The sequence below is a fragment of the Caretta caretta genome, chromosome 1 (genome assembly GCF_965140235.1).
Source record: "Caretta caretta isolate rCarCar2 chromosome 1, rCarCar1.hap1, whole genome shotgun sequence".
NCBI classification, from domain to species: domain Eukaryota; kingdom Metazoa; phylum Chordata; order Testudines; family Cheloniidae; genus Caretta; species Caretta caretta.
The window spans coordinates 188,340,138-188,361,534 of record NC_134206.1 but is presented as its reverse complement, the minus strand read 5'-3'; the positions used below and the strand labels follow the sequence as shown (position 1 = coordinate 188,361,534).

Sequence of the window (21,397 nt, the reverse complement as noted above, 5' to 3'; positions counted from 1 at the left end):
GAAGTCCTAATATCCCTGTTTTATAAGTGGGCATGTTGAAACAGGGAGGCCCAGTGACTTACTCAAGGTCATACAATGAGTCAGTGACAAAGCTGGAAATAGAATTCATAGGTCCTGACTGCTTGTTAGTATCAAATGCAGTCTAATCTTTTTACTTCACAGCCATCTGGACAGCAGTGTTAGTCAGGTGTTGTTTGGTTTATGGAGTATAGGAACCTGATCATGATGACAACAGCTTTGCCAGTGACAAAACATTACATGTGCTGCATGGAAAAATGTTTAAGGTGTCATTCACAATTTTAAATAAGACGTTAAAGTAGCACATCTCCTATTGCTTTTCCAGTCTGGACTTCTGTTTTAAATTTCTAGTTCAAAGCTGCAATGGACAAAATAATAATGCAAGATTAACAGGAAGTTTTAAAACTACAATATAACTCACTGTACAATGGCAATATTTCTTGCATAACTATTCTAAAATAGAGTTCAGAATCACTCTACATGCATATAATTTTCTATAAAGTATATAGTCAAACATACACAACTCCCCAAGTAAACACTGCTTACAGAAGCAATAAGGGTCATAATTCTGCCACTGAATACATATATAAAACTTCCTTTAAAGTTAACAGAAGCCATAAACTAATGTGTCTGCAAGCATAATTTGACCCTGAACATTCGTGTGTGTGTACGCTGTTGACAGACGGAAACCACTCAGGATACCAGGACTATAGTAATTTGGTCTGAAAAATTTAAATAATATTAAATACGTACTTTATACACGTTGTGAATACAAAAAGTTTTTTAAAATGTGGAAAATATAAAGTACGAAAACACAGAGCTAAAATTAAGATAATTTTCTGTGAAAGAGTGTTCTGTATAATGCATTGTGACAATTATACATGAGCCTCACCATGGTAACCTCTGCACAATGGTTACTACTCTCAGTGTAGCTCATGGCTGCTCTAAAATACAGCCTGCAGCTGCCTTATTCTGTCAGTGTGGGGTGAGGAGAAAGCTGATCAAATGCAGGGTTTTTTTGCGGGTGAAATCAATTTATTCAAAGAAAATATGAGCACAAGAAAACCCTGTGGTTGTGTGCATTTACATTTTGATTGAAAAATATGTACACTTATAAGTAAATAGGTGCTATCCTTGAGTTCATGGAAAGCTGTCGGCACTCGCCATTTGGTATCACAAAATGTCAGTATCCTTACAGTACAAGTAGATAGCACTGAGTAAGTCAAAACAGAGTCTGAAACACCTCATCATGAGAAGGGGACAGAAAAGGAGCTTGTGGAATCCTGCCCTGTTCCCCCACCCTCCCCACCACCACCAGCCAGACAAGGGAGGAGATTTCCTCACTTCAGCAGCTGGATAGGAATGGAAAGAAGAGACACTTTCACGAATGGCATTTGAGACGGACACTAAATAATTACAGTGCAATATCCTGACATTGCTTTGGGATGTTTTTCTCAGTGCAAAAATAATGAGTATCACTGAGTCATGAAGCCACCACCAAATATATTGCTGCATACCACTGGGTGAAATTCTATGGCCTGTATTTTGCAGGTCAGACTAGATTATCGTAGTGGTTCTTTCTGGCTTTAAACATCACAAACCATTCTGGGATATTGAAGACAAGTCCCTCAGACTCCGTTTGCTGTTGCAGTAGTTCAGGACTGAGTACACATGGGCACTCCTTTAAATAAATCATCTAGAGAGCAATAAAAACAGGTAGCAGAGTTTGAAAAAATGGAATTTGGTAAATGTTCAGAGGAAAAAGTGTGGAAAGACATAGCTGCGAAAATACATTAGAACCTCAGCGTTATGAACACCAGAGTTAGGAACTGACAGTCAACCACACATCTCATTTGGAACCGGAAGTACACAATCATGCAGCAGCAGAGACCGGGGGGATGGGGGAAGGGAGTAAATATAGTACAGCACTGTGTTAAATGAAAACTACTTTAAAAAAAGGGAAAGCAGCATTTTTCCTCATAGAAAAGTTTCAAAGCTGTATTATGTCATCATTCAGTTGTAAACTTTGGAAAGAACAACCATAATGTTTTGTTCAGAGTTACGAACATTTCAGTGTTACGAACAGGTATTTAACTTTGAGGCTCTACTGTAGTGGTAAACTTTCAATAGCTATTTCTTGCCTTTCTTCCTTTATAAAATTCTCATTATAGGGAAGTTGTACGTGTTCTGCGATTAAACAGAGAACTTCCATCTCCAGAGCTATTAACCTATTCACAAGCCCTAACAAACAAGGTAACAGGTAGTTATCAAGGTAGCAAGTAGAAAATCAATACTGCTAAATTGCTCCAAATTCCTTGCATTCCACTCTGAAGATATACGCCTACAAGACCAGCAGTCCTCTATTTTACAGCAACACATTTGATGTAAATTGTGGAAAATGTTATGACTATCATTTCATATTGTGCTTTGCCATAAGCAAACGTTATAGGACAAAGTCCACCCTCCATTTCCTTTCAAGCAAAAAAAAGTGAACTTTTATCTCCCTTTGTAATTAGAAAGATCTAGAATTGAAATATTTTCTTCAATCACGTAAAAGGGAAAATTACACTAATAAATCCACTTATTTTCTCAGAAAACTATATCTGTGCAAAACAAGTTCACAAAAGTCCCAGCTTTTCTCTGTGCAATACTAACAGTATAGAGGCATGTTACCTGATCACATCTGGCCTGGTTGGAAGTTAGAGACTAAGGACTCTACTCTGCCATCTGTTAGGAGGCATCTCAGTTTTCATGTAAATTGAAGGTAATCAGCAAAAATTGTATTGAACATGTAAAACTGTTTATATACTCAGGAAAAAAAAAAAGAGTATAAAGCTTTAAAAATATAATTAGCAATGTATTTTAATGGAGTCTGATAATCATTCAGACTCGCACATCCTGAGAATTTTGAAGTCCCTTTCTGATTCCAGCTGTCAAGCAGTCTGCATCATGATCTCTCCCCAGGCCCCACTCCATTCCTCACTATACCCAACTATAACCTCCCAATTCCAGGAAAAGCAGATCAATAGTGACAAAATATAAAGACAGTAGTGGTCATTCTAAGACATATTTTGGGGGGAAAACTTAAAGATGTTTCCTTCTAAACGACAGGGTCAAAATGTAATCTATTTCAGGGGACAGGAACGAGTTCTATACCGAGGCTCACAACAACAAAGCCACAATCACCAGGTGACTTTAGATGTAATGGTGAAAACCCTAAATAGTGAAAATACCAGTCTACAAAAAGCTCAAGGAGTCTGCCCAAGGAAGAGCTAAGTAAGAACCCAATAAGAATCCTCAGGATTGAGCCAATGACTTTTAGAGAACACCAGCAACCATTCCATAGTCCAAGTTACACAATTTCTTTGTCCCGTAGGATGTTTCGTGTTTAATAGACTATACTGAATTTTACAGAAGGAGCACAAAGTTTTCCCAATCCCCTGAGAAGGAGTCAGGCACAATATTTGCACTGACTTGCAAGGAACTGGGGAGCCAAGTGCTCAAAACTGCCTGGCGATGGGGCAAGATTATGGCCCTGCCCCCTTCTACCCCAACCTGCTGAACTGGCCAGGAGCACTGGTCTGGCACTGACACAAGGGCTGCATGTGCACATACCGTAAAGATATATCAGAGGGTCTCCGCAGGTCCACATTCCCCAAAGCATCTTGCAATAAGCATAATGTCTGGGAGACTGCCAGGTGTGAGTGGCCCTTCCTCAACTCTCCACACCTGCAAATGTAGGCAGTGGCTTAAAGAAACAATGCCACCCTTAAACAGTGACCACCCATTACTGAATTGCAGCCAGTGCTGAGGTGAAACACCAAGCGAAGAAAATCATGTTCCATTTGAAACTACAGGATTAAATACAAGTAGGCAGAGGTTAACCACCCCACACAGGAATGTGGCTTGAATAGTGGGATTATGAAATCATGATAAATGCGATAAGATATTTAGTGACCAGAAGTGGACATAAAAGATGGTAACAACAAGAGCACAGTCTGCTCTAATAGCAAGCTAACAAAATCAGAGGGAAAAGTACCATATCCTGAAGCACCAACAACTTCCTGCACCAGCTAGCAGTTCTTTGGAGATTTCCCATCAAAATGCGGCTGCCACCTGATATTGTTTAATTTAAGAGATCTGAATGATATGGATCCAGAATACAGTCGGCTTTTTATTCTGCTGACCATCAAATAGGAGATAAATCCTCTAACAAACTATGTCCTCACCCAGATTCCCAATCCACCACAGTTCTAATGACATTAACTTTTCTTCTAGTGGTCCTAAGATCACAGTAGGAAAGTCATTGTCTTAAATAAGTGATCATAAAGTAGGTTTACCTTTAAGTTTTAGATAAGCAGATATATTTATTTCTATTGTATATAAAAAACAACTGATTTTGTAAGAGGAAATCTCCACACATCAGCACAACAGCATAAACACTATGGAAGAACGCAACTATTAGAAAGTTCTACTCCATTTATGTAATGACCTATTCTAAGATGCAAGGCAGTTCTAAGGGAAAGCGAACCAGAGTGGAAAGATAACAAGGAAACTTCCAAACCTTGCCTGATTTCTGGGACCAAAGCATCTTGAAGGTTCATGGTTTCATTTTTATCAACTCATCACTTCTGGGTTCCATCTGTGACTGGAACAGACAAGCCTCTTTCTGAGCTTTCTAGTCATGTTTTGAAGATTTAAGGGCCGAGATAAGCATCCAAATCTTCTGAAGCTCACCCTTCAGGGTGGGAGGGTCCCAGAACTCAGGCTCCCGCCCAAGCCCGGAAGTCTACACAGTAATGAAACAGCCCTGCATCCAGAGTCAGCGCACATGGGCCAGCCATGGGCTTTTCTTTGCTGTGTAGATACTCCCAGAGGAGACATGGGACCATTGATTACAGAAGTAAGGTGAACTGAAGACACAGCAAAAATGGCACATTTGCACAAGTTGCAGCTTTCAACCAACAGGCTGAGGTAACAGGTGGGTGCTGCAGTGCAGCCCACTGCCCCAGCCCCAATTTGGATGGATTTTTTCTTCCTCAGCATCTGCACGTCCTCTACATAAGGCAGGCTACTTTGGCTTCATCTGGTTAAAGGCAAGTTTCACCCAAAAGGTAACTCCCCTTAATGGGCCAAGAGGAGTGCACCATCTGTAAACACCAGTTTAAAACCTGATTTGCAATTTTACTTTTGATTAAAAAACATTTTCTAAATTCACTTACAATGTGTCAGAGTGGAGTACGACTTTTATGTTAAAAGCATCAAATTGGTGGTAAGGGCAGATTTTTAAAAATAAATTTACACTAGTTTTGCAGAGGATATAATTTTAACTGAGTATTATGGGATTTCCATTGCAGGTCTGCTTAAGGAATTCTAGTTTATGAAGATGAACAGCATGTTTATCATCATGAACTGAAATTAAAAAGGAAGTCTGCATTGCAGTGAACTATGGCTGGGTATAGCACATTTCCTATCACACGCACCCTGTTGCTCATCAAGTGACATGGATCCAAGCTGTTTGTTAACCACAGAGGAAGGAGAATCTGAAACAAAAATGAGATTTCAACTTAAAATATAAGCAGCAGAAAACTGCATAGCAATGTCATGATCATATGTTAGTTTAAAATAAATAAAGTAGCAATGTAAGAAAGCATTTGCGCTTGTTTCTTAAGTGGCCAGTAATTTATAATGCATTTTTCAGCTGTGCTACAGGAGCAAAGCTACATGCTTCAGACCATGACACATTCCTTTAGGCGAGCATTTAGTATTTTCCCTAAAAGTATGCTGACAAGATATCAAAGAAGCTGTGCTTTTCCCTTCCAGTTTCAGGCATGTTAACCTATACTATAATTGTACCCAAAGACTTATTGTTGCAAGGATCTCAATATATTTATCGGCTTTTTCAAGGCAATGCTAGTTGGGATCAGATAACTGAGCTTAAATCAAGATGATGAACTATAATATATACCTAGAACTTTTATTGTGCCAGGAATAACACCTGTAGAGTCATGACTCTTAAATTCCATGCTCCCATCACCAAACTCAACTGCATCTTAAATTAGAGAGAGAAGGTATGCCCCTGGCCCCGAGTCATAAGAATAAATGTGATCTAAAACTTCACAGAAGTTTCAGATAATATTTTGCACTTCAACAGGAGAATATGCAATATTAGACCAGTGTCTTCAAATATGGCTTTAAGAATTCAAGAATTTTTAAAGCACCTATCACCATAGAATTTAAGAGCTGAAAAGGGTTTCCAAATAGAGCAACAAACGTGTGGGTTTTTCTTTAAATGTGGTCTTTAAATTCTAAAAGCACAAAATCATTTCAAGTTCATATACTGAATAATTCAACAGCTCTGCAGACTCTTGGCTGCTATAACCTGAGTGGAGTCTGATTAAAAATTAAAATTAAAAATTAAAAAGACTTAAATTCTCAGTTATCAAATAGCACCATGGCACGACGACTTATATGAAGCTTCAATTTATAATGGAATAGGATCACAGAAGAAGATTTTTCTGTAAGATATTATCAGTTGATAGTTATCACTTTCTATGTATTTCATAGCGGACATAGAGTACTGATGCAAAAATTAAACATCTTCTGTGAAAGCTATTTCCCTTGTCATCTCTAAAAAGCACATAGATCTTATTTCTGTGACATTCCTAATTCCAGGTGATGCACATAAATTAGTTCAGTATTTGAAATAAAGTAATAACGACTACGCTATTTACTCCTAGAGCCCTGCGTGGATGCAAAAATGTATCCGATTCCGATCTCCAAAAATTGTCTGCCGATATCCACATCTCCGGATGTGGATATCCTCAGATATCCATGATTTGCAAAGTTCTACTTATCGTGACTAGGCTGAGGCTCCGAGGCACACCCTCCCACCGGAGCTGGTTCAGGGAGAGCCGCACAGGCAGCTGTGGGAGTTGTGGACCCTCCACCTGCCCTTGGCTGGGCGGGGAGCCTGGGACACGGCCAGGGGCTGCTTCAGCCCACCCACACACACACCCCCCCCGCACCCTGGGTAGGTGGAGGGTCCACTGTGGCTCCCCATGGCTCGGCTCCACGCTGGTCTGGCCGGAGATGGGGCCTCATAGGGGAAAAAAGAGGGGCAAAAGGAAGGGGGGAGGGTCTGCCCCTGTGAAGAGTGGATGGGCAAGGCACACCCCCCATTCCAGCACCACTGGTCACTGCTCTGTGGTAACCTGTGGAGCTGCCCAGGGGCTGCTTAGGCCCCCCACCAGGGCAGGCGGAGGGTCCGCACCAGCTCCCCACAGCTGCCTGCCCAGCAGTTATGATGGCCGGGCTTCGGCTCCAAGCTCCCGCTGCCACCCCCGGCCACAGCCGGATCGGGGAGAGTCATGCTGACAGCTGTGGGGAGACGCAGTGGACTCTCCACCTGCTGTGGAAAATAAAAGTGGCTCAAAAGGCATCTTTGCCCACCAGCGTCCCGTCCCAGTCATATACATAATTCTATCCTCTCCACAACACCTGTCAGGCTCTTGCCTCATGAAATTGAGCAAAATGTTATACTCCTGTGTCCTACCAATTTACACCTAAACCAGGTCCAGATTTCACCCAACCCAAACAGCACTCATTTGCATGGTCTTCAGTAAAACTATATGGTCTGAAAGTTGCTCTCTCCAGTGAAGCAGCTGTTGTCTGTGAAAACATGCCAGGCTCCTGAAGTAGCACTGTGGCTGCTCTGCAGTTTCCTAGTGTCAGACTTGCTAGGGAGAGTACAAGTGTGTTTCAAGTGCTAGTATTAATTCATTCTGACAGTTCATGACCTGCTATTAATTTGTTACTGTTTTAAGACCTAAATAATGAATAACTTGAAGGCAGGTGCCCAGCGTGGTGCAGGCAGCAAGGCAAACATAAGAACATAAGAATGGCCATACTGGGTCAGACCAAAGGTCCATCCAGCCCAGCATTGTGTCTACCAACAGTGGCCAATGCCAGGTGCCCCAGAGGGAGTGAACCTAACAGGTAACGATCAAGTGATCTCTCTCCTGCCATCCATCTCCACCCTCTGACAAACAGAGGCTAGGGACACCATTCCTTACCCATCCTGGTTAATAGCCATTAATGGACTTAACCTCCATGAATTTATCCAGTTCTCTTTTAAACACTGTTATAGTCCTAGCCTTCACAACCTCCTCTGGCAAGGAGTTCCACAGGTTCACTGTGCGCTGAGTGGAGAACTCCTTTTATTTGTTTTACACCTGCTGCCCATTAATTTCATTTGGTGGCCCCTAATTCTTATATTATGGGAACAAGTAAATAACTTTTCCTTATTCACTTTCTCCACACCACTCATGATTTTATATATCTCTATCATATCCCCCCTTAGTCTCCTCTTTTCCAAGCTGAAAAGTCCTAGTCTCTTATCTCTCCTCATATGGGACCCGTTCCCTAATCATTTTAGTTGCCCTTCTCTGAACCTTTTCTAATGCCAGTATATCTTTTTTGAGATGAGACCACATCTGTGCACAGTATTCAAGATGTGGGCGTCCCATGGATTTATATAAGGACAGTAAGATATTCTCCGTCTTATTCTCTATCCCTTTTTTAATGATTCCTAACATCCTGTTTGCTTTTTTGACTGCTGCTGCACACTGCGTGGACGTCTTCAGAGAACTACCCATGACGACATTCAAGATCTCTTCCCTGATTATTTGTAGCTAAATTAGCCCCCATCATATTATATGCATAGTTGGGGTTATTTTTTCCAATGTGCATTACTTTACATTTATCCACAGTAAATTTCATTTGCCATTTTGTTGCCCAATCACTTAGTTTTGTGAGATCTTTTTGACGTTCTTCACAGTCTGCTTTGGTCTTAATTATCTTGAGCAGTTTAGTATAGACTGCAAACTTTGCCACCTCACTGTTTTACCCCTTTCTCCAGATCATTTATGAATAAGTTGAATAGGATTGATCCTAGGACTGACCCTTGGGGAACACCACTTGTTACCCCTCTCCATTCTGAAAATTTACCATTTATTCCTACTCTTTGTTCCCTGTCTTTTCACCAGTTCTCAATCCATGAAAGGATCTTCCCTCTTATCCCATGACAATTTAATTTACGTACGAGCCTTTGGAGAGGGACCTTGTCAAAGGCTTTCTGGAAATCTAAGTACACTGTGTCCACTGGATCCCCCTTGTCCACATTTGTTGACCCCTTCAAAGAACTCTAATAGATTAGTAAAACATGATTTCCCTTTATAGAAACCATGTTGACTTTTGCCCAACAATTTATGTTCTTCTATGTGTTTGACAATTTTATTCTTTACTATTGTTTCAATTAATTTGCCCGGTACTGATGTTAGACTTACCGGTCTGCAATTGCCAGGATCACCTCTAGAGCACTTCTTAAATATTGGCGTTACATTAGCTATCTTCCAGTCATTGGGTATAGAAGCTGATTTAAAGGACAGGTTACAAATCATAGTTAATAGTTCTGCAATTTCACATTTGAGTTCTTTCAGAACAGTTGGGTGAATGCCATCTGGTCCCAATCACTTGTTACTGTTAAGTTTCTCAATTAATTCCAAAACCTCCTCTAATGACACTTCAATCTGTGACAATTCCTCAGACTTGTCACCTAAAAAGGATGGCTCAGGTTTGGGAATCTCCCTAACATCCTCAGCCATGAAGACTGAAGCAAAGAATTCATTTAGTTTCTCCGCAATGACTTTGTCATCTTTAAGTGCTCCTTTTGTATCTCGATCGTCCAGGGGCCCCAGTGGTTGTTTAGCAGGCTTCCTGCTTCTGATGTACTTAAAAAAAACATTGTTATTATCTTTTGAGTTTTTGGCTAGCCGTTCTTCAAACTCCTTTTTGGCTTTTCTTATTACATTTTTACACTTAGTTTGGCAGTGTTTATGCTCCTTTCTATTTACCTCACTAGGATTTGACTTCCACTTTTTAAAAGATGCCTTTTTATCTCTCACTGCTTCTTCAAAGGTGCTTATTGTGTGTAAGGTTTCAGAGTAGCAGCCGTGTTAGTCTGTATCCACAAAAAGAACAGCAGTACTTGTGGCACCTTAGAGGCTAACAAATTTATTTGAGCATAATCTTTCGTGAGTTACAGCCCACCTCATCGGATGCATAGAATGGAACATAAGAAGATACACACACATATATACAGAGAACATGAAAAGGTGGAAGTAGCCATACCAACTGTAAGAGGTTAATTAATTAAGATGAGCTATTATCAGCGGGAGAAAAAAAACTTTTGTAGTGATAATCAAGATGGCCCATTTAGACAGTTGACAAGAAGGTATGAGGATACTTAACATAGAGAAATAGATTCAATATGTGTAATGACCCAGCCACTCCCAGTCTCTATTCAAACCCAAGTTAATGGTATCTAGAATGGTGTCAAAAGAATAAATGGACACAAATCTGACATCAGGAACCATAACATTCAAAAACTGGTAGAACGCTTCAACCTCTCTGGCCACTCAGTAAAAGATTTAAGGGTGGCAATTTTGCAGCAGAAAAGCTTCAAAAACAGACTCCAACAGGAAACTGCTGAGCTTGAATTAATATGCAAACTAGATACCCCACCCCCATTTTTGTGCACCACCAGGATACTGAAGTGCCAAGATCTCAAGAGAATACATGTCCACTCAGTATTGCATGTCCACTCACAAGCAGGAAGTACTGAAAATATATAGCTCTTGCGTTCAGGAGGGAAGAGATTTCCCACCTAAATCAAAACAATCTCATGAGAAGAAACCAGGAGAAGAAACTGGGGAATGCAGGAAAAGATGCAAGTTCAAGACATATCCTGAACTAAATTTCCATTTCCAATGCCCAGCAGGCTAGAATGCCTCAAATCAAGGTGATTTAAATCACCAAGTAGAAAGCCTCAAGTTAAAGAATTGATTTTAATCTACTCTTCCATTTGTACTTCAGTCATTTTCTAAAGAAAGATGTATTCTCATGAAAGACATTAAATTGCGTTGATTTAAAACTAAATAGAGCCTTTAGCTAGATTTGGTACATCTTTTTGCTACCTAGCAGGGTGCACAATAACTGCTTAAATAAATTTATTTAAGCAATCATATAGCTTAATATTTTCAGATTCTTATTAATTGTACATTTTTAGCATGTTAGAAAATGGTGAATGATATATTGCTTATTTCATAAATAACTTACTCTTCGCTCATGATTTGTGTCAAGCTGCATTAGGATGGTAACTGGAATTTAATTAAACCCACAAAATAGCATATAAAATTTATTGTTATTAAACAAAACAAGCCCTCAAACACAGTACATGACCTATTGTGCCATCTTTATAAAGCTCGACTCAAAAGACAGATGTTTTCCCCCCCAATTCTATCTTTATTTAGAAAAGCAGCCTTTAACTCAAAGTTTTTGATAGGAGGCTCATGGAGTCAGCATATTTATTTTTTATTTTAAATGTTTTAAAAGATTATAGTAAATTTAGGTCTTTATATATTTTGTATTAAAATTCAGTTTTCATTTTAAACAGATTTATAAAAACACATATCACAGAATCATAGAATATCAGGGTTGGAAGGGACCTCAGGAGGTCATCTACTCCAACCCCCTGCTCAAAGCAGGACCAATCCCCAATTTTTGCCCCAGATCCCTAAATGGCCCCCTCAAGGATTGAACTCACAATCCTGGGTTTAGCAGGCCAATGCTCAAACACTGAGCTATCCCTCCCCCCTTCAACAAGAAAAATGTATTAATATTTAAAAAAACAAACTCATAAAAATCTGGTTTAAATTAAAAATATCAAATTTAAATCAGGTGTTGAGAGCTGCTAAGTGCACCCATAGGGAGATAAGGGACAGACTTAACATCTTTTAAGAGAGAGGGTATTTTAGCATGCTCGGGATACCGGTCAGGTTGTTTGCTTGAATATGTTGAGCTTGTATTAGTGGAAGGAATTATTTGCAAGCCTCTTGGACTGCTTTCAGTTCAAATATGTTTATGTGCATCCTGGACTCCCAAGGAGTCCACATTGTTGGGATAGGGCACCCATCTTGACAGGCATACAGCACAACTAAAGAAGCATGTGTGATTGAAGTTTTCTCAGGTTGAGGGGGAATGAAAAGGGCTCCCACATACATATGGTCTCTGTTCTCCTACCAAGTTAGAGGATCTCTCACCCTGGGAAGGAGGGAGACTAACATTTACATGTTTTCCCTAGTTGGTCCCAAACAGTCAGAAACGAGGCCTATAGGCCTACAGTCTTGCAAAGGGTAACACAAGTGCAGGATGCCATGTGACATAAGAGGATGAGGCATTAACAAACCAATGTTTGTGGGCTCTGTTTGAGCTGAGTAGCAAGATTCTTTATGGATTGAAATGTGTCCTCAGGGAGTTATGCTTTGATACTGAAAGAGTCCAAAGTTGCTCCAATAAACTACAATCTGTGTAAGAACTAAAACAGACTTTTCTGTGTTGACACAGAGTCCCAATGATACTAGTGAACAGGGATGAAGTTGTTCTTGATACTTCCTGATAAGATTTCTATGTCAATAGACCAGGGGTCCCCAACACAGTGCCTGCTGGGGCATTTTTGTGCGCCCACAGGACATCCAGCCGCCGAAATGTGTTGCCGTTTCCCAGCAGCATTTTGGCGGCGACGCTTCTTGCCGCTGCCGCTTCTCGGCGGCAGCATTTCAGTGGCGGGGTGTCCGGCACCTGTCTGGGAATAGCAAGAAAGGTTGGGGACCGCTGCAATAGACAATTGCCTAGGTAGGGAAAGACTGATGATCCGTAGCATCAAAAGTGCGCTGCTACAACTGACACTACCTTTGGTGCTGTTGCTCAGTCAGAGGGGAGCACCCTATATGTAGAATGGTCCAGACCTACAATGAACCTTAGGAAACTCCCGTGAGAGGGGTAAGAAAATATTTTGAGTAAATCCCTTCCACTGATGTTGAGCGGGTACTGGCTCCATGTCTCCCTGGTGGAGGAGAAAGTTTACCTGTTGAATAAGTATCTTCTTGTGAGAGTGGCCCCGAAGAGGGATGGGGAAGGGGAATTCTATGACAGAACTGGAATGAATGAATGTCAAGAATCCATTTGTCTGTTACCATCCACCATGCATGGGAAAAGCAAATTAAGCAGCCACCAAAATGGGTATCACAGTTCTCAGATGAAGCAGGTGGCAACTGGGTTGGTTCTCAGCTCTCAAAGATTTCCATCAAAAGACTTCCTTAACAGGAGGCTGTGATGGGAAGGAGATGGAGCATTATGCTCGGTCTTCTGGGTCCTGTTTTTAAATGTGACTGTTCATATCCCATCTTCCTCTGATGGTAAAGGGGTTGTGGTGCTGGCCTGTGGTTGTATGCTTGTGGTCTATGAAATTCTCTCTCCGGTGCTGGAGTATATGTCTCCAGGGAGCAAAAGGTTGCCCTTCAGTCCTTCATACAGCGTGATGTCTTGTCATGTTTTCACTGAATAGTTATCAAAGTTACCACCTGTCCTTCATTGTAGACTGAACTTCCCTGGGAAATCTCAACGAATGAAACCAGGATTCTTGACACACAATGATAGCCATCGCCATTGATTGCGAGGCTGTGTCAGTTGAAAATACTGTGGCATGGAGAGAATGCAACCAACTTACCCTCCTCAATAAGAGCTTGAAAAAGTGCTCTACTCCCTGTGGGAGATTGTCGATTAATTGCTGCAATTCACCAAATTTACAAAGTCACATTTACAAATTAATGCCTAGTAATTAGCAATCCAGAACTGCAGGCTGGTTGAGATAAAGACCTGTCTCCCAAGGCATTCCAAATATCTAGCCTCCCTGGCAGAGGAAGTAGAGTATGATTGATGTTACCTACTCCTTTCAGTGGTAGCTTGTAACAACTAAAGAATTTGGGACAGGATGTAGAAATAAAAACTCTGTGCCCTTGTCTGGTACAAAGTATCTTAATTAAACACACAAAATAGCATATAACATTTATTGTTATTAAACAAAACAAGCCCTTAAACACAGTACATGACCTCTTAGGAGTGGAGCACATCACTGGCATATGCCAGACAGCTTTGTCAGGCTCCAACATGGACTTCATTAATACCTTATTTGGCCCAACACTCTAAGATACCCAGGGGCTTGTGAGGTATCTCTTCCAGCGGGACCTAGAGTGTGTCAGCAACCTCCTTAAGTCCTGAAACTGCCTGTAGTCATCAGGTGGAGAACGCGAGGCTGGAACAACTGCCTCAACAGGAGCTGAAGATATTTCTGTTGAGACCAACAGTAAAGCTGGATCCAGCTCTTCTCCCTCCTCTTTCACGGGCTCCTGAGGAAGTTCAAGCTCCTCTCGGAGAGAAAGATGTTGTAACTTTCGATGGGCCCATACCGATTCGGTGTAGCATTTGTACGAATCCCATGGCCCCCAATAAGACCAAGAGGGGAATCAAATATCGGTGCAAAGGTACCTTGTCTTGTGAGATTCTGAGAGTGCCGAGGAAATTCTGAATCTTCTGACTGGCTAACATTCTGTCTCTGAGGGTCCCTCAGTGACATCCAACTCCCCTGAGGAGGAAAAAGGTAGATGCTCCTTCAAACAGCAGTGCCGTCAGAACCGTGGATGCTGACCTCCCACAGCTAGTGGACAGGATATGAATGAGCTTCTCCTTTCATACCATCCCTGGACTGATGGAGTCAGGATCAACTTAGTAAAGACTGCATCCAATAAAATGGGAAACTCAGGATTTGGAAGAATGATAATGCCCTCTGGGATCACATATCTGTCTCCACTTGCGGAGGGTTGAGGGACTGTTCTCCCTATGCATCGTCTGAGCTGGTGCAGATAGACCTGTCCATGCTGATGCCTCTTTGTTGGGACATGGCAGTGGATTTCTCTCTAGGTTTCTGAGAGTGTTTCCTACCTTCACGATGAGCCTGAGGAGGCCTTGGCTTTATTCCTGTCCACCTGTGTCAGAGGTCATAGTACTAGGAGGCAGGCTCCTAAGCATCTCTTCCCATTGTACGCGGGTTCTGCTGGCCGAGGTCAGACTGAGGCCTCATTGCATGATCCACCAGATGTTTTCTAAGTCTATACTCCTGTAGATGGAGGATCCAGCTGGAAAAGATCAACTAATACTGGACTTCAAAGCTGTGGGACATTCTCCAAGGCAGCAGAAGCACTTCAGATAGTCATTGTTGATCAGGAAAGCCCTGATGCAGGAACTACCATTCCTTAAGCCTTAAGAAATTTGGGCATAATAGTCACTCTATATGAGGGAAAGTTGGGGAGGAACCCCTGAATCTTAACTAGCTAGATACCATAAAAGCCACCACTAAAAATGATCTAATAAGAAATATCTTTACAATATTTACAGGAAAAACACTGAAGAGGAACTCCGTGGACAGAGAAGGGTTTCATCTCAGGCCATGCAGTGGTAGAAAGGAACTGGGGAGGGCGCTGGTCAACATCACCCCTTATGACATTGGTTAAAGCATGAGGAAAAGGCACAGGTGAGGACTAACAGACTCTGCTAGTAAAAATCTTCTGCCTCAGGCACACGGTGTGCCTCTGTGATCACACTGGAATACACATAGGTACCACCATTCGAAGGAAGATAGTTGGGCCCTATTGTGAATCTGAGGTACATCCTGTGGCCCAGACAGAGGTGATATGAAAGTACGTATCCTGCAAGTCAAGAGACATGAACCAGTCTTGAATGTGGAGAGATGGGATGATGGAGACAAGCATTACCATCCTCAACCTGAGATGCCATATGTATTTGTTGAGACTCCTTAGATATAGGATAGGACAAAGACCTCCTTTTTCCTTTGGGAAATACCAGGCATAGAAGCCCTTCCCTTGAATTCCTTTGGAACCTTCTCTACAGCTCCTAGATGAGGAAATGAGGCCACTTCTGATTTCAACAAGCTTTTGAGAGAAGGGTCCATGAAGAAGAATAGGGAAAATGGACAGTGGACCCTATACAACAGATCCCACTCTAGGTCTGTACAGCTGTGTCTAGACATCAATAATTGGTCAAGATGCATCAATATGATCACACTGGTCAAAGACAGATGTTATCAAAGGAGTTCTGAAGAATTCAGAAGATTTGTAGTAACATTTAGATGAAGCTAAGAACTAGGGGATCACTCACCAAGATTCCATCTTGCTGCTACATGCAGTAAGAGGGAACTGTGGGAGGATCAAAACTTCTCCACTCTTGATTTCCTCGCATGGGAGCATGAGACGACACAGGGCACATGCACAACCCCAGTGGATACTTAAAAATCTCTAGACTCATATGTACGCACACCTACTGTGGAATCCACACCAATGTTCTCTCAACTTTTTTTCTACTGAGTGGGCTACAAACTCCACTAAGCACTACATTTTTGTCCTTGGGCAAGCTTTCTGCACCACCACTTTTTTTTTTTAAAACACCGTGAGGGATGTGTACAGGTAGGGTTGGGGACGGAAAGCATGTGCAGGAGATGCTGTCCTGAAGTGTCCTCCCCAGTCTCTCACACAGGTCCCTGTCCCCAGAATTTTCTCCACAGCAGTTGTCTTAGGAGCCTGGCCAGGAGTCTTTGGCATCAGACCACACCTCCTCCAGGCCAGGGTTTCAGATCTCCCCCTGCCATTTGTTCTCACAAAGGGGTTCTGGCCACAGTTCACCTCTCAGCAGCAGCAATGGTCACATTCCTTGTACAATGTACAACTGCCAGGTGGGCAAGTGGTGGGGGAGCGGGGTGTCCTCTGCTGACCTGATTAGCCATCGCAGAGCTCAGCCAGGTTGCTCACCTGGGGTCCTGCACAAGGGACACCCCAACTGTGTCCCCGATACTAGAAGCACTTCCACCATCTTTTCCCCCCTCCTCCCATCAGTGAAAAGGCACAGCTGCATGCACTGTCATAGCGGGAGGGGGAACGAGCAGAGCAGGTTCTTACAGGACCACACCACACCCCTGCTGGGGCCCCAGAGAAGAAACATAGCAGCATGTTTTCTGACCTGTGCTGTATATACAAGATTGTTGCATGGCTGTGTAGCTTACAAGAAATGTTGATCCACACTGACACATACTCAAAAAGTAATAGTAACACATACATCAACCTCCAGATAGGAATTTCAAAAGCAGAGTCCTTGCCTAACTTTTTGTACATTGAAGTCAATAGGAATTCTATCATTGACATTAATGTGAGTAAAGCTAGGCTAGCACTCGGTATTTCTGAAAATCCCACACTTCATCTCTGAATTAGTATCAATATTTATTGACCCAGAACATAAATGTTAGCTTTGGCTTTGTCTGTCAATGTTTGTCTTTTGGGTCAATAAATCTTGATGTTCAGTCCATCAGAGGAATAATGGAAAGCATTCTCTTTTCAAAAGCACAACAGCCAACAAGATTTTTGCCTTTGTCCTGGCTTTCCCTGTCAGGAGTAGCTATTGAGTTCTTGCCACAGGGCAGAGACCACTGCTCTTGTGGTTACCATGGTCTTCCCTGTTCTACTGGCCTTTTTCCACATGCAAGAAGGCAGCCACTGGTGTCAGCAGCAACACCAGAATGTACACACAGTCCCCCAGGGTCTGGGGTCTCCAACTTCCAACCCATCTGAAAATTGTTTCTGGAAAAGAGTTTCCAATGCTAGCAACTATGCTCAATTCAATATCTACATATTCTAAGTAGAGCACTAGCCACAGCCATAGTTAATATTGTCAGAGTGTTTCCATTCTATGATTTTGCTTTCAGTAGTGTATAGCTTTCTAAACATTATCTTTCACAATGAACATTCTAGGCTCAGGTTTCAGAGGAACAGCCGTGTTAGACAATGTATACCTTCAGATCAGCGGCACTGCTATGGGTACCCGCATGGCCCCACAGTATGCCAACATTTTTATGGCTGATTTAGAACAACGCTTCCTCAGCTCTCGTCCCCTAAAGCCCCTACTCTACTTGCGCTATATTGATGACATCTTCATCATCTGGACCCATGGAAAAGAAGCCCTTGAGGAATTCCACCATGATTTCAACAATTTCCATCCCACCACCAACCTCAGCCTGGTCCAGTCCACACAAGAGATCCACTTCCTGGACACTACAGTGCTAATAAACAATGGCCACATAACCACCACCCTATACCGGAAACCTACTGACCGCTATTCCTACCTGCATGCCTCCAGCTTTCACCCTGACCACACCACACGATCCATCGTCTACAGCCAAGCTCTGCGATACAACCGCATTTGCTCCAACCCCTCAGACAGAGACAAACACCTACAAGATCTCTGTCAAGCTTTCTTACAACTACAATACCCACCTGCAGAAGTAAAGAAACAGATTGATAGAGCCAGAAGAGTTCCCAGAAGTTACCTACTACAGGACAGGCCTAACAAAGAAAATAACAGAACGCCACTAGCGGTCACCTTCAGCCCCCAACTAAAACCCCTCCAACGCATTATTAAGGATCTACAACCTATCCTAAAGGATGACCCAACACTCTCACAAGTCTTGGGAGACAGGCCAGTCCTTGCCTACAGACAGCCCCGCAACCTGAAGCAAATACTCACCAACAACCACATACCACACAACAGAACCACTAACCCAGGAACTTATCCTTGCAACAAAGCCCGTTGCCAATTGTGCCCACATATCTATTCAGGGGACACCATCACAGGGCCTAATAACATCAGCCACACTATCAGAGGCTCGTTCACCTGCACATCCACCAATGTGATATATGCCATCATGTGCCAGCAATGCCCCTCTGCCATGTACATTGGTCAAACTGGACAGTCTCTACGTAAAAGAATAAATGGACACAAATCAGATGTCAAGAATTATAACATTCATAAACCAGTCGGAGAACACTTCAATCTCTCTGGTCACGCAATCACAGACATGAAGGTCACTATCTTAAAACAAAAAATCTTCAAATCCAGACTCCAGCGAGAAACTGCTGAATTGGAATTCATTTGCAAATTGGATACTATTAATTTAGGCTTAAATAGAGACTGGGAGTGGCTAAGTCATTATGCAAGGTAGCCTGTTTCCTCTTGTTTTTTCCTCCCCCCCCCCCCCCAGATGTTCTGGTTTAACTTGGATTTAAACTTGGAGAGTGGTCAGTTTAGATGAGCTATTACCAGCAGGAGAGTGAGTTTGTGTGTGTATGGGGGTGGGGGGGATGTGAGAAAACCTGGATCTATGCAGGAAATAGCCCGACTTGATTATGTAAAGAGTTGTCACTTTGGATGGGCTAGCACCAGCAGGAGAGTGAATTTGTGTGGGGGCGTGGGGGGTGAGAAAACCTGGATTTGTGCTGGAAATGGCCCACCTGTTGATCACTTTAGATAAGCTATTACCAGCAGGACAGTGGGGTGGGAGGAGGTATTGTTTCATATTCTCTGTGTGTATATAAAGTCTGCTGCAGTTTCCACGGTATACATCTGATGAAGTGAGCTGTAGCTCACGAAAGCTCATGCTCAAATAAATTGGTTACATTCTAGGCTCAGTCACTGCCCAAAGAGTGATCTTTTTTAAAAAGGAAAAACTGAAAAGAAATGCTATTCCACTTACAAAAGTGCCAAAACTGGGGGGGAGAGAAGGTAAGGGATAAAGAGGGATAGAAAGTTGAAATTTGGCAGGTAAATAGTTTCTTCAGGAAGAAAGGTGTCCGTGTTCTTGTAAAAATAGTTTTTGATTTGGCTGAATTAAGAGTTCCATAATTTACTTGAGTTAGGAGTTCGGGCTTGTGAACTAGTTAAATACTGGAACTTGTTAAAAATATTTCAACACTCTAAATGATAGACGGCTACACTGTGCTTGCATGCATAGCTAATTAAAGATCATAGTATGAAAGTAGTAAACCATGCCTCATTCAACACACAAGGAGAGAAGGGGTTCATAAAATTTTCCATGTGACCTGGCATTGTAAACAGTTTTGTGCATGAGACATCTTTTTCAGCATCACAGAATGCAAACCTGATTTTGCTTCTGATATTTGATGCCACCTACCCATATACTCTAGGCAAATGCTAAAGATTAAAGACTAGACTGTGTAACCCCTACTCATAGTTTCAATGGAACTACTGATGGAGCAACGTGTTACTCAAGGTGAATATGGGTGACATAATTTGGCCCTAAAAAAAGAAAAAGGAAAGTCCATGCAAAAATACAATATATTAAGAGAAGTTAAGCATTCATGAGTCAGGAATGGCAAAGTTAAGGCTGCATATGCACAAGTTTCACAATTACAGCATATTTCTAGTGAACAGACCCTATTAACTTCTAATTATTTCTGAGATTGAGAATTTTAGACAAAATCAGGTAAATAGGTATTTCTTGAGTTGATGACAGCAAGCCCGTAAGGTTTATTCCAAACTCTTAATATTCCCATAAATAAATGAATGGAGCCAATTGTACATGGGTGCGCAATTCCCGTGAGACAGAATTGAGAAGAGAGATCTTTTCAATTTCTTATGTCTGTCAAAAATTAACGTCAGATATAATGAACATTTTTATATCCAATATACTTATTGATCTGCCAGTCAGCCATCTTACTCCAGTTCTGCGTCGCTTTGTCCATTTTAAGATATGGAATAAGTTTAAAAGGAAGAGAGCTGGAAGCCAAGATACAGCAGCCATTAGAGGCATTTTTACAATGAGCATAGCGCAAATGCTTATTCTGAAGGAAATTTTTAGTGAAGCAAAAATATCTATATATGCTGTTTGTTTACTTCAACATTACTTGTGAAATTGTTTAGTGCCAGTAAGCCCAGAACGTAGCCAATAGAGTCTTAACATGACTCACCGACACAGCCCCCTTTAATATGAAGATGTAACCCTGGGTGGTTATGTGTCAACATATACTGGACGCTCGCTAGAACGCGGGATTTGGGATCCATGCGCGGTACCGTGTTACAGTGGGGACCGCGTTAAAATGAACTGCAATTAAAGTAATTAAATTTGGGATCCATGGCCATGACTGCGTTATATGCAAATTTGTGCTATATAGACACGGGTTCTAGCGAGGGTCCAGTGTACTCCACCTAGATGAGAGTAACTTTCACTATTCACTTTTCTAACAAGTGCTGCTCAAACAACTCCATTTCTGGTTATTTGCAGTGTGCTCAGCTTCCTTCTGGAAAGTTGTGATCCTATTTGGGCAAAATTTGCTGTAGCGTACTATTCATAACCTACCAGTACTTAAATGAAACTATGTATCACAACAATATTAGGAAAATAAATATAGTAATGCTGCCATTAGTGTGTATCTAATTGTGATAACACCACCACACGCAAGGTAAAAATAAGCAGCAAGTGCATTAACTGTTTTGTTCTGAAGAGGAAGCATCTCAGCAAACAATAGCAGCACAAACTATAACTACATCAGCTGCTTAAGAAACC

General features: G+C 41.8%; 1 protein-coding gene across 5 annotated transcripts in view; it reads right to left on the bottom strand.

Moving 5' to 3' along the window:
• The window catches only part of DCAF6 (DDB1 and CUL4 associated factor 6), a 176,367-nt gene that overhangs the window by 59,890 nt on the left and 95,080 nt on the right, over positions 1 to 21,397 (bottom strand). For 4 of the 5 annotated variants that reach the window (XM_048869720.2, XM_048869730.2, XM_048869741.2 and 1 more), the window contains one exon: positions 5,502 to 5,561. The exons of the other annotated variant lie outside the window; for it this stretch is intronic. In XM_048869720.2, the coding sequence (XP_048725677.1) occupies positions 5,502 to 5,561 (60 nt within the window). The remainder of the gene's footprint in view (positions 1 to 5,501; positions 5,562 to 21,397) is intronic. 5 annotated transcript variants of the gene reach the window in all.